The sequence below is a fragment of the Petromyzon marinus genome, chromosome 55, assembly GCF_048934315.1.
Source record: "Petromyzon marinus isolate PM22_M1 ecotype Great Lakes invasive population chromosome 55, UKy_Petmar_22M1.pri1.0, whole genome shotgun sequence".
In the NCBI taxonomy this organism is placed as follows: Eukaryota; Metazoa; Chordata; class Hyperoartia; order Petromyzontiformes; family Petromyzontidae; genus Petromyzon; species Petromyzon marinus.
In genome coordinates this window covers 5,509,008-5,523,711 of record NC_133721.1, presented here as the reverse complement: position 1 = coordinate 5,523,711, position 14,704 = coordinate 5,509,008, and the positions used below count along the sequence as shown (strand labels likewise).

Here is a 14,704-nt window from a genome sequence, read left to right as displayed (position 1 = left end):
CAAGTGAACCATAACCCCATCTGGTGACCAAATAATGTCGTTATTTAATTGTGGCACTGAAACGTGGGGATTACGCATCACGTCTCGAGCAGAAAAAAGCACACTCGTGGGAGGAGGAATGCATCGGTCTCCGCGACGTTACCACCAGCATGGTGCGGCGGGTGAATGCAGGCGTCCGCTGATGCGCATCGATCAAGGCACACACAACGAGGCTTGATGGCCCAGATCATCACATGCCAGGACCCTCCTTTATCGCGAGCGTTGTGTTGAGACTCTGTGAGGTTCTCTTGGATATAAAGGAAGATGAAGGTGCAGCCCTGCAATTACTTATTCACGACGTCACTGCATTTTGGCCTACTCTTCCACGTTAACCAGACGTCTCGGAGGAGGTGGGAGTACCCACATTTTACCCCACTACATGCCACCTGCTGATTTGATCAAATGTGCTGTACCCCTGTGTACTGCTGCAATGAAGAGGTCGCCATCATTCCAGGCTGCTGACCACGACAGCACGGCACCAGCAGCATCCCGTTGGATAACAACATCGCATTAGTGTATTGCCCTTGGAGCGGTGGCGCTGTGGTTAGCGCACTGCGCTTCAAAACCCAGCAGTGGCGATTTATAACTGGACCGGCCCTGGATCCGCCCAATAACAGCCCGTGATAACCAGTGTGGTGAAGTGTGGTCATACTCTATAACCAACAGGGTGTGGGAAGGCCTTCATCCAGCGGTGGATTGACAAAGGGCTGTCCCATGATGCATGTTCTTCTACTGACCAGCCAAATGGAGAAGGCCGTCAGGAGGGCATGCTTTGTCACCGAATCTGACGTGGGGCGGACGTCTTGGCGTTGAGCAGATGGGCACGTCTGTGGTCATCGGTGCGTGCAGCTGTGGTGCACCTGCAGCCAGGGCCGGATTAACGCGTAGGGATTTCGGGAATATCGGGCACCCATCAAACTCAAACGGGCACTGCCTCTATGCAGCATCTGCCCTGTGACGATCGCCTCGCCCCACCTGATCTCGCCTCTCTCATCTCGTTCAATGTCCCCCCGCTTCTCTCTCTGTTCCTCCTTGTCCACGTGCACACAATCTCGTTTCCGGCCCTTCTCCCTGCTTGCACCCCTCCACTGGAATCAACTTCCCTTGAACATTAAGCAGCACTGCCCATAGACTCAACACTGCCGATAGACTCAACACTCCACCATAGACTCAACACTTCGCGGAGACTCCCACCTGTACATTAAGCAGTCCCCCGCCTTAACCTCATTTCGTGTCTCTCTCAAAGCCTCAAATCTTATCCATCGCCCATTCCCTTCCTCTTCCCTCCCCTCGCCGCCGACTCCTTTCCATCCCTCCCCGGTCTTTTCCTAACCACCACGCGCCGCTCTATCGTAGCCATCCATTCCTCATCCCTTGCATGCCACTACCAGCTAAATCATTTATTTGTTCATACCGGGTTATTTTTTATTGCGTTAAACGCCTTGATGAAAGACGCTCTATAAATATAAAATAAGATTGGATCCTCTCGCAAGGGCGGTGGCAGTGGTGACTGTGGGGAGAGGTGGTGCAGTGGTTAGCACGCTGCGCTTCGAACCCGGTTTGATTCCTGGTCACAGTGAACACCGTTGACGATTATCTGAACCGGTCCTGGCCCTCCCCATGGTCGACTCAGCCTCAAATAGGTACCTAGTGCGGTGGGCAAACATCGCCACTGGGGAGACAAAAACTAAACTCTACTCTTTGGTTCTTTCGGTAAAGTCACGTAGGTAGAACAATAGCAGATCACGACGTTTCTATCGCAACATAAGCGACCGTCATCAGGTGGAACAGATACAACAGGAGAACGTCGTGATCTATTATTTTTTTACCTACGTGACTTTGCCGAAAGAACCAAAGAGTATGGATTCCTGCAGTCACGAAAGCTTCAAATCAAGATTAAACTAAACTATTTTGTTATTTTACCAGGTAAGGCCCACTGAGCTATGAAGCTATTTTTCAGAAGCAACCTGGCCACAAATGATTGCTCAATGAAGTGGCTTATCACGTGGAATTGTACACCAGGGCGCAAAATCCTCTAAACGCGTGGCGATTCTAAATGTGGAGAGAAAGACCGGAGGACCCGGAGAAAAATCCACGCAACCACGGGGCTATGCGTGGTGCAGGCCACCCACCCCCTCGTGTGCCTTCCCGCCCTTCCATAGGTGCTACTCACTAACAGCACTTGCCCCAACAGTGTGTTAAGGCTATACTGGGAGAGGGATCTTTATCTTTGGTGGTGACTGTGCATGACCCCCGAGCAGTACGGATTCATCAACACGTGCCTCAAGTCGCTGGTCATGGAGAAGTTCGGAGAGGAGACTTGGGAGAAGCTGCGGTAAGTGTCGCCGCGTCCCCCACTCACCCCTCTGGCCCGCTCGTCAAGACCGCTGCTGCTGCTCTTGACACATTCCATTCGGAGGCACTGCCTTTTCGTGTTTCATGTGAAAATACGATTTTTTTCATGATCAGTCTTTGAACGATTAAAGGCAGGTGAAAGAGGAAAACAACGTGAAATAATTGTCTTTCCAAGGGGCAGGTTGATTAAGCTGCGTGTGATTTGTTGATGGGGAATCTGACCGCCTGCTGCAAGTGCGGCAACGGATAGAGCTGTGGGTTTGCAATCCAGAGGATCTCTGACCGCTCAGCCACCCAGCCGACTCTTGTTTTATATTTATCATTTAAGTAAACTATTAACAAAACGAAACTTTTTTTTATATTTTACCATATATCTCTTTTTGAGAAGCGAAGTGACTATCACAAATGATAGCTCAACGAAGTGGGCTTATCACTTGGAATTGTATAGCAACCAAATGCTGTGAACGCGTGATGTTGATTTTAAATATGGAGGGGGAAAACCCGGAGGACCCGGGGAAAAATCCACACGACCATGAGAAAAGAGACACCGCACTCCAAATATAGAGCAGGCGTCAGTGTCGGGATTGAACCCACGACCTCATGTATACCAGGCAAGGTAGTTAACATCTCCTAGCCACCGTGGAACCCTATGACCTTGACCCACCATCATCTTTAGCCATGATCAATCTACTGCTGAATAAAGGCCTTCCCAAGCTGTCACCCACCGTCCCTACGCAGTCATGCGATGCAACAATCCACTCGCGTTGATCCAACCGCTCCATTTCCGCGTTGGATCGATTTTCAGATGCGTTCCCCTGTTTGGCTGTCCCTCGGCTCTCCTCCTCGACCGGCCAACCATCCCGTCTCCTTACCACGCCCGCGTGCCCCTCGTCACAGTGAAGACGATGCCGCTTCATCCACCTACGTTCTCTGATCCACGTCGTTCTCCTCCGGTCTCTCAATGTAATCGCAAGCGTCCGCATCTCCGTGTGCTCCTTTGTGCACTTTTGAGCGTCAATTCCATTTTAAAGCTGGTAGAGGTGAGCACTAATGTAGGGTATAATAAATGACGAGTTAACACCTTTATTGAATTAATGAAGAAGATAACAGCTTGGGGAATGAGACGATGGCCAGGAATTCTAGAAGGGAGCAAGCAGAAAGTGTTGTGACCGGCAGTGCGGTGGGTGGGTGGTGAGTGGGTGAGTGCATGAGTGTGTGTGTGTGTGTTGTTCTGACCTGCAGTGTTGTGAGTAGGGGGGTGAGTTGGTGAGTGAGTTGTTTTAACCTGCATTGTTTTTTGAGTAGGTGGGTGGGTGAATGAGTTGGTGAGCGTGTTGTTCTGACCTGCAGTGTGGTGGTGGATAAGACGACACAGTCAGTGTATGGTAGAGACGAAGTCCTCAACGTGGGTTGAACAGAGTTAGGGGTAGCAGTGTCTGTGACCTTTGTACCAATCCATAACGCCTGTCTCACCGAGTACACAGAGCAACAATACTAAACTATGAACTAAACTATGTTTTATTTTACCAGGTAAGGCCCACTGAGCTATTCAGATCTTTTCCAGAAGCGACCTGGCCACAAATGATAGCTCAACGAAGCAGCAATATACTCTCAACGCATGTTTTTAAATGTGGAGGAAAGTCCACACGACCACGGGGAGAGAGACACCGCAAACTTCCAGTATAGAGCAGGCGTCAGTGTCGGGATTGATCTCACGGCCTCCTGTATATCAGGCAAGGTAGTTAACATCTCGCCACCGCGGCGCCCAATGGGTGCAGTACGATGGCAACCCCTCCCTGGTTAACACGCGTGCCTCCTGCACCCATTCACCACGCGGAGTCGCGGTTGTTTCAACCAGGCCACTCCCCATCCCAGCGCTGTCCACGCTGGGCCTTGCTTAGCCGCCGACGTTTGGCGGAACCCGGCGCCTCTCGGGTGACATTTTTTTTTGCCGTAGCCTGCGCACACGGTGGTGGCCAAAACGTGGCGGCTCACGCGGTTCCCCTTGCGGTAAATTTGAGATCGGAAACAAGGAGACTTCTTCGCAATTTTGACACACCGCTCGATGAAACTGGTCGTATGTTGTAATCACAGGCCAAACGTAACTGTACTCGAATTGTAAATGTTGTTGTGGGTTCATTCTCCAACACACAACTGGTGTGCTAAAGTGTTAACTAATTGTCACGTTTTGTTTACGTGACAAACCTTACTAATTGGCTATGTGAGGTGGTGGCGGGTTAACAACACATTTATATGTACGCGATATAACCCCCAAAAAACGCCTTTATTATGGTTAAATAATTAACAGAAATTTTCAACCAAAAAAGTGCTCGTCCTATGGATGAACTCACACCCGCCATAGGAATGTGGAATTTACACCACTGACCTAGAGCTCATTCGAGCAGGAAGTCACTCGCAATTTGACCGTCAAGCACGGGACGCTTTGTCCATTCACTTGTGGATGAAGGCCTCCCCCACACTCTGTCAATCATGGGCGTTGTTCGACCATACTTCCCCAAGCCAGTCAGCCAGTGCGGGTGGCCTAGGACCGGCCAGTCCAGTTACCACTGGCCACAGATGCTAGGCCACAGCTGGAAATCAAGCTCAGACGCGCGAGTTCATCGCACAGCACAGCACGCGCGCTAACCACGGCGCCACCGTTCCAGCGCTCTCTCGTGTCGATGACAGTGATGGTGGAAACGGGCTCCCACCCGCTCCTCACCCCCCACCCTGGGCCCTGTAGGACCATGGCAGAGACGCAGGACACCTTCATGACCTACACGGCCTACAACGACAACATCACTATGCGCCTGGTGACGGAGGCGTGCACTCTCCTAGGTGGGTGACCCACCCCCCCCCCCCCCCCCCCGAACGTGTCCCGTATTGTCCGGCACCCTCACCCCAGCCCAGTGGTGCAGTAACGACATCATCATTGACGTAGTAACGACATCATCATTGACGTAGTAACGACATCATCAGTGGCGTAGTAACGACATCTTCAGTGGCGTAGTAACGGCATCATCATTGACGTAGTAACGACATCATCAATGGCGTAGTAATGGCATCATCATTGGCATAGTAACGACATCTTCAGTGGCGTAGTAACGGCATCATCATTTACGTAGTAACGACATCATCAGTGGCGTAGTAACGACATAATCAGTGGCGTAGTAACTGCATCATCAGTGGCGTAGTAACGACATCTTCAGCCACGTGGTGACGACATCTTCAGCGACGTGGTGACGACATCATCAGTGGCATAGTAACTACATCTTCAGTGAAGGAGTAACGACATATTCAGTGGCGTAGTAACGGCATCATCAGTGGCGTAGTAACGACATCAGCAGTGACGTAGTAACGACATCTTCAGTGGCGTAGTAACGGCATCATCAGTGGCGTAGTAACGACATCAGCAGTGACGTAGTGACGACATCAGTGGTGTAGTAACTACATTTAACACGTAGGCTTTCTCGACCAATATCATCCATAAGAGGTTTTTTTTTGGGTTAGATCGCGTAAATATATAAATGTGTTGTTAAAACCCACCACCACCCGACACAGCCAACTAGTAAGGGTTGTCACGTAAATAGAACGTGCCAATTCGTCACTAGTACACCACACAGTGGTCTAGTAATGACATTTTCAGTGGTGTAGTAACGACATCTTCAGTGATGTGGTAACGACATCATCAGTGGTGTAGTAACGACATCATCAGTGACATAGTAACGACATCATCAGTGGCGTAGCAACAACATCTTCAGTGACGTAGTATCGACATCATCAGTGACGTGGTAATGTCATCATCAGGTTTGGGGGGGGGGGGTAATCGATCAGGTGCGATCCCCAATATTGTGATTTGTCTCTTGGCATGGTCGCACCTCGAGGCTATTCTATATCGCGGCTCGTCTTGCCCTAATCACTTCATTGTTACGCTCACGGTCTCGAACGTTTAACACTGTAAGGGGCGCTTCGTTTTAAAAAGTTTTTGTTCTTTTACACTTCAGAGATTCAAAACTAATTTCTTTAGAACTGATTTTTGTGTTTGGTTGCCGATTAGCAAAGTAGACTACGTACAGTGTGAAATACGTTCAACATACATATGTAATGACGACTTGACACACTTCTGTTGAGATGCCACTTTGTTGAAGACACATTCACTTGACATTTGGCAGAGACCGCACTGTCATAGCCCCGAGTCTCCTGGGCATCTCCCTTATATACCAACACGAGGCCATGCCCCCCTTCTCAATCATTCTCACTGACTCTGGACACTCAGTCCACCCTTCCTACTCACAACCGATACCCCTGTCATTGCCTCCCGTAGCCACCAGTCCCTACGCACTCACAACAGATACCCCTGTCATTACCTCCCGTGGCCACCAGTCCCTTCACACTCACAACCAATACCCCTGTCATTACCTCCCGTAGCCACCAGTCCCTTTGTACTCATAGCTGATACCCCTGTCATTACCTCCCGTAGCCACCAGTCCCTTTGTACTCATAGCTGATACCCCTGTCATTACCTCCCGTAGCCACCAGTCCCTTTGTACTCATAGCTGATACCCCTGTCATTACCTCCCGTAGCCACCAGTCCCTTCGTACTCACAGCTGATACCCCTGTCATTACCTCCCGTGGCCACCAGTCCCTTCACATTCACAACTGACTCCCCTGTCATTACCTCCCGTGGCCATCAGTCCCTTCGCACTCACAACAGATACACCTGCCATTACCTCCCGTAGCCACCAGTCCATTCACACTCACAACTGATACCCCTGTCATTACCTCCCGTAGCCACCAGTCCCTTTGTACTCATAGCTGATACCCCTGTCATTACCTCCCGTAGCCACCAGTCCATTCACACTCACAACTGATACCCCTGTCATTACCTCCCATGGCCACCAGTCCCTTCGTACTCACAGCTGATACCCCTGTCATTTCCTCCCGTGGCCACCAGTCCCTTCACACTCACAACTGATACCCCTGTCATTACCTCCCGTGGCCACCAGTCCCTTCGTACTCACAGCTGATACCCCTGCCATTACCTCCCGTAGCCAGCAGTCCCTTCGTACTCACAGCTGATACCCCTGTCATTACCTCCCGTGGCCACCAGTCCCTTCACACTCACAACTGATACCCCTGTCATTACCTCCCGTAGCCACCAGTCCTTTCACACTCACAACTGATACCCCTGGCATTACCTCCCGTGGCCACCAGTCCCTTCACACTCATAGCTGACTCCCCTGTCATTACCTCCCGTGGCCACCAGTCCCTTCACACTCACAACTGATACCCCTGCCATTACCTCCCGTGGCCACCAGTCCCTTCGCACTCACAACAGATACCCCTGCCATTACCTCCCGTAGCCACCAATCCCTTTGTACTCATAGCTGATACCCCTGTCATTACCTCCCGTAGCCACAAGTCCCTTTGTACTCATAGCTGATACCCTTGTCATTACCTCCCGTGGCCACCAGTCCCTTCACACTAACAACTGATACCCCTGGCATTACCTCCCGTGGCCACCAGTCCCTTCACACTCACAACTGATACCCCTGTCATTACCTCCTGTGGCCACCAGTCCCTTCGTACTCACAGCTGATACCCCTGCCATTACCTCCCATGGCCACTGGTGCACTCATACCGCAAGCTGACCTCCCTGTCATTACCTTCCGTGGTCACAAGTCCCCTCACACCGCATTCAGGCTCTATTGTCATTACACGTACATATATCTCGCATGGGTGTATCATTCATTATTATTAAGAATACGTAACTCGGGACTGGACCTTGAATGTCCAGAGAAGGCTTCGAGATTTCCTCGGACAGCTGCCTCCTCAGCAAGAGAGCGATGCTGCAGGGAAAACTAGGACAGGCGGCAAGGTTGATATAGCTTCACGGAGCGAGCATTGTTAGCGAGCTCCTATTAAGGACGGCACAGCCCACCGAGTGGGCTGTGCGGCCGGCACCACACTCTGCGGTCTTTAATGTCGACCCTAGGGGAGGCCCAGGTAAACCGGGACAAGTTGGCAGACGCTACCCTACCGTAACCCTTGCCAGGCTACACGTGAGGGCTTTGTCTGTGTTGGCCGTGCCGTGTGTGACTGGGGGAGGGGGGGGGGGCACAGGGGTTGGCCCCGAGGTGGTGCTCCATCTGTTCGGGGAGTACTTCTTCGAGTTCTGCAAGCGCTCGGGGTATGACCGCATGCTGCGCACGCTGGGCGGCAACCTGCAGGAGTTCATCGAGAACCTGGACGCCCTGCACAGCTACCTCACCCTGTCCTACAAGGTGAGTGTACACTCACCTCACCCTGTCCTACAAGGTGAGTGTACACTCACCTTACCTCACCCTACATGGTGAGTGTACACTCACCTCACCCTGTCCTACAAGGTGAGTGTACACTCACCTCACCCTGTCCTACAAGGTGAGTGCACACAGCTACCTCACCCTGTCCTACAAGGTGAGTGTGCACAGCTACCTCACCCTGTCCTACAAGGTGAGTGTACTATCTCCTCACCTCACCCTGTCCTACAAGGTGAGTGTGCACAGCTACCTCACCCTGTCCTACAAGGTGAGTGTACACTCACCTCACCCTGTCCTACAAGGTGAGTGTACACTCACCTTACCCTGTCCTACAAGGTGAGTGTACACTCACCTTACCTCACCCTGTCCTACAAGGTGAGTGTGCACAGCTACCTCACCCTGTCCTACAAGGTGAGTGTACACTCTCCTCACCTCACCCTGTCCTACAAGGTGAGTGTACACTCTCCTCACCTCACCCTGTCCTACAAGGTGAGTGTACACTCTCCTCACCTCACCCTACATGGTGAGTGTGCACAGCTACCTCACCCTGTCCTACAAGGTGAGTGTACACAGCTACCTCACCCTGTCCTACAAGGTGAGTGTACACTCACCTCACCCTGTCCTACAAGGTGAATGTACACTCACCTCACCCTGTCCTACAAGGTGAGTGTGCACAGCTACCTCACCCTGTCCTACAAGGTGAGTGTGCACAGCTACCTCACCCTGTCCTACAAGGTGAGTGTACACTCTCCTCACCTCACCCTGTCCTACAAGGTGAGTGTACACTCTCCTCACCTCACCCTGTCCTACAAGGTGAGTGTACACTCTCCTCACCTCACCCTACATGGTGAGTGTGCACAGCTACCTCACCCTGTCCTACAAGGTGAGTGTGCACAGCTACCTCACCCTGTCCTACAAGGTGAGTGTACACTCTCCTCACCCTGTCCTACAAGGTGAGTGTGCACAGCTACCTCACCCTGTCCTACAAGGTGAGTGTGCACAGCTACCTCACCCTGTCCTACAAGGTGAGTGTACACTCTCCTCACCTCACCCTGTCCTACAAGGTGAGTGTACACTCACCTTACCTCACCCTACAAGGTGAGTGTACACTCACCTCACCCTGTCCTACAAGGTGAGTGTACACTCACCTCACCTCACCCTGTCCTACAAGGTGAGTGTACACTCACCTCACCCTGTCCTACAAGGTGAGTGTACACTCACCTCACCTCACCCTGTCCTACAAGGTGAGTGTACACTCACCTCACCCTGTCCTACAAGGTGAGTGTGCACAGCTACCTCACCCTGTCCTACAAGGTGAGTGTACACTCACCTCACCCTGTCCTACAAGGTGAGTGTGCACAGCTACCTCACCCTGTCCTACAAGGTGAGTGTACACTCACCTCACCCTGTCCTACAAGGTGAGTGTGCACAGCTACCTCACCCTGTCCTACAAGGTGAGTGTACACTCACCTCACCCTGTCCTACAAGGTGAGTGTGCACAGCTACCTCACCCTGTCCTACAAGGTGAGTGTGCACAGCTACCTCACCCTGTCCTACAAGGTGAGTGTGCACAGCTACCTCACCCTGTCCTACAAGGTGAGTGTACACTCACCTCACCCTGTCCTACAAGGTGAGTGTGCACAGCTACCTCACCCTGTCCTACAAGGTGAGTGTACACTCACCTCACCCTGTCCTACAAGGTGAGTGTGCACAGCTACCTCACCCTGTCCTACAAGGTGAGTGTACACTCACCTCACCCTGTCCTACAAGGTGAGTGTGCACAGCTACCTCACCCTGTCCTACAAGGTGAGTGTGCACAGCTACCTCACCCTGTCCTACAAGGTGAGTGTGCACAGCTACCTCACCCTGTCCTACAAGGTGAGTGTACACTCACCTCACCTCACCCTACAAGGTGAGTGTGCACAGCTACCTCACCCTGTCCTACAAGGTGAGTGTACACTCACCTCACCCTGTCCTACAAGGTGAGTGTGCACAGCTACCACACCCTGTCCTACAAGGTGAGTGTGCACAGCTACCTCACCCTGTCCTACAAGGTGAGTGTGCACAGCTACCTCACCCTGTCCTACAAGGTGAGTGTACACTCTCCATACCTCACCCTGTCCTACAAGGTGAGTGTACACTCACCTCACCCTGTCCTACAAGGTGAGTGTACACTCACCTCACCTCACCCTACATGGTGAGTGTACACTCACCTCACCTCACCCTGTCCTACAAGGTGAGTGTACACTCACCTCACCTCACCCTACATGGTGAGTGTACACAGCTACCTCACCCTGTCCTACAAGGTGAGTGTACACTCACCTCACCCTGTCCTACAAGGTGAGTGTACACAGCTACCTCACCCTGTCCTACAAGGTGAGTGTACACTCACCTCACCTCACCCTGTCCTACAAGGTGAGTGTGCACAGCTACCTCACCCTGTCCTACAAGGTGAGTGTACACTCACCTTACCTCACCCTACAAGGTGAGTGTGCACAGCTACCTCACCCTGTCCTACAAGGTGAGTGTACACTCACCTCACCCTGTCCTACAAGGTGAGTGTACACTCACCTCACCCTGTCCTACAAGGTGAGTGTACACTCACCTCACCCTGTCCTACAAGGTGAGTGTGCACAGCTACCTCACCCTGTCCTACAAGGTGAGTGTACACTCACCTCACCCTGTCCTACAAGGTGAGTGTACACTCACCTCACCTCACCCTGTCCTACAAGGTGAGTGTACACAGCTACCTCACCCTGTCCTACAAGGTGAGTGTACACTCACCTCACCCTGTCCTACAAGGTGAGTGTGCACAGCTACCTCACCCTGTCCTACAAGGTGAGTGTGCACAGCTACCTCACCCTGTCCTACAAGGTGAGTGTACACTCTCCTTACCTCACCCTACAAGGTGAGTGTACACTCACCTCACCCTGTCCTACAAGGTGAGTGTACACTCACCTCACCCTGTCCTACAAGGTGAGTGTACACTCACCTCACCTCACCCTGTCCTACAAGGTGAGTGTACACTCTCCTCACCCTGTCCTACAAGGTGAGTGTACACTCACCTCACCCTGTCCTACAAGGTGAGTGTACACTCTCCTCACCTCACCCTGTCCTACAAGGTGAGTGTACACTCACCTTACCTCACCCTACAAGGTGAGTGTACACTCACCTCACCCTGTCCTACAAGGTGAGTGTACACTCACCTCACCTCACCCTGTCCTACAAGGTGAGTGTACACTCACCTCACCCTGTCCTACAAGGTGAGTGTACACTCACCTCACCCTGTCCTACAAGGTGAGTGTACACTCACCTCACCCTGTCCTACATGGTGAGTGTACACTCACCTCACCCTGTCCTACAAGGTGAGTGTGCACAGCTACCTCACCCTGTCCTACAAGGTGAGTGTACACTCACCTTGTAGGACAGGGTGAGGTGAGGTGAGTGTACACTCACCTTACCTCACCCTGTCCTACAAGGTGAGTGTACACTCACCTTACCTCACCCTACATGGTGAGTGTACACAGCTACCTCACCCTGTCCTACAAGGTGAGTGTACACAGCTACCTCACCTCACCCTACAAGGTGAGTGTACACTCACCTCACCCTGTCCTACAAGGTGAGTGTGCACAGCTACCTCACCCTGTCCTACAAGGTGAGTGTACACAGCTACCTCACCTCACCCTACAAGGTGAGTGTACACTCACCTCACCCTGTCCTACAAGGTGAGTGTGCACAGCTACCTCACCCTGTCCTACAAGGTGAGTGTACACTCACCTCACCCTGTCCTACAAGGTGAGTGTACTCTCACCTCACCCTGTCCTACAAGGTGAGTGTACACTCTCCTCACCTCACCCTGTCCTACAAGGTGAGTGTACACTCACCTCACCCTGTCCTACAAGGTGAGTGTACACTCACCTCACCCTGTCCTACAAGGTGAGTGTACACTCTCCTCACCTCACCCTGTCCTACAAGGTGAGTGTATACTCACCTCACCCTGTCCTACAAGGTGAGTGTACACTCACCTCACCCTGTCCTACAAGGTGAGTGTACACAGCTACCTCACCCTGTCCTACAAGGTGAGTGTACACAGCTACCTCACCCTGTCCTACAAGGTGAGTGTACACTCACCTCACCCTGTCCTACAAGGTGAGTGTACACTCTCCTCACCCTGTCCTACAAGGTGAGTGTACACTCTCCTCACCCTGTCCTACAAGGTGAGTGTACACAGCTACCTCACCCTGTCCTACAAGGTGGGTGTACACAGCTACCTCACCCTGTCCTACAAGGTGAGTGTACACAGCTACCTCACCCTGTCCTACAAGGTGAGTGTACACTCTCCTCACCCTGTCCTACAAGGTGAGTGTACACTCACCTTACCTCACCCTACATGGTGAGTGTGCACAGCTACCTCACCCTGTCCTACAAGGTGAGTGTACACTCACCTCACCCTGTCCTACAAGGTGAGTGTACACTCACCTCACCCTGTCCTACAAGGTGAGTGTACACAGCTACCTCACCCTGTCCTACAAGGTGAGTGTACACTCACCTCACCCTGTCCTACAAGGTGAGTGTACACTCACCTCACCCTGTCCTACAAGGTGAGTGTACACTCACCTCACCCTGTCCTACAAGGTGAGTGTACACAGCTACCTCACCCTGTCCTACAAGGTGAGTATACACTCACCTCACCCTGTCCTACAAGGTGAGTGTACACTCACCTCACCGTGTCCTACAAGGTGAGTGTACACTCACCTTACCTCACCCTACAAGGTGAGTGTACACAGCTACCTCACCCTGTCCTACAAGGTGAGTATACACTCACCTCACCCTGTCCTACAAGGTGAGTGTACACTCACCTCACCCTGTCCTACAAGGTGAGTGTACACTCACCTTACCTCACCCTACAAGGTGAGTGTACACTCTCCTCACCTCACCCTGTCCTACAAGGTGAGTGTACACTCACCTCACCTCACCCTACAAGGTGAGTGTGCACAGCTACCTCACCCTGTCCTACAAGGTGAGTGTACACTCACCTCACCTCACCCTACAAGGTGAGTGTACACTCACCTCACCCTGTCCTACAAGGTGAGTGTACACTCACCTTACCTCACCCTACATGGTGAGTGTACACTCACCTCACCCTGTCCTACAAGGTGAGTGTACACTCACCTCACCCTGTCCTACAAGGTGAGTGTGCACAGCTACCTCACCCTGTCCTAAAAGGTGAGTGTACACTCACCTCACCCTGTCCTACAAGGTGAGTGTACACTCACCTCACCCTGTCCTACAAGGTGAGTGTGCACAGCTACCTCACCCTGTCCTACAAGGTGAGTGTACACTCTCCTCACCTCACCCTACAAGGTGAGTGTACACTCACCTCACCCTGTCCTACAAGGTGAGTGTGCACAGCTACCTCAACCTGTCCTACAAGGTGAGTGTACACTCTCCTCACCTCACCCTACATGGTGAGTGTGCACTCTCCTCACCTCACCCTGTCCTACAAGGTGAGTGTGCACAGCTACCTCACCCTGTCCTACAAGGTGAGTGTACACTCACCTCACCTCACCCTGTCCTACAAGGTGAGTGTACACTCTCCTCACCCTGTCCTACAAGGTGAGTGTACACTCACCTCACCTCACCCTACAAGGTGAGTGTACACAGCTACCTCACCCTGTCCTACAAGGTGAGTGTACACTTACCTCACCTCACCCTACAAGGTGAGCGTACACTCTCCTCACCTCACCCTGTCCTAGAAGGTGAGTGTACACTCTCCTCACCCTGTCCTACAAGGTGAGTGTGCACAGCTACCTCACCCTGTCCTACAAGGTGAGTGTACACTCACCTCACCCTGTCCTACAAGGTGAGTGTACACTCACCTCACCCTGTCCTACAAGGTGAGTGTACACTCACCTCACCTCACCCTACATGGTGAGTGTGCACAGCTACCTCACCTCACCCTGTCCTACAAGGTGAGTGTACACTCACCTCACCTCACCCTACATGGTGA

General features: G+C 52.2%; 1 protein-coding gene across 3 annotated transcripts in view; it reads left to right on the top strand.

Annotated features, from left to right (window-relative positions):
• The window catches only part of LOC116954509 (guanylate cyclase soluble subunit beta-2-like), a 41,513-nt gene that overhangs the window by 1,215 nt on the left and 25,594 nt on the right, over nt 1–14,704 (top strand). For 2 of the 3 annotated variants that reach the window (XM_076052265.1, XM_032975060.2), the window contains exons 2-4: nt 2,301–2,374; nt 5,138–5,232; nt 8,519–8,679. In XM_076052265.1, the coding sequence (XP_075908380.1) occupies nt 2,301–2,374; nt 5,138–5,232; nt 8,519–8,679 (330 nt within the window). The remainder of the gene's footprint in view (nt 1–2,300; nt 2,375–5,137; nt 5,233–8,518; nt 8,680–14,704) is intronic. The other variant, XM_076052266.1, reaches the window with a different exon arrangement.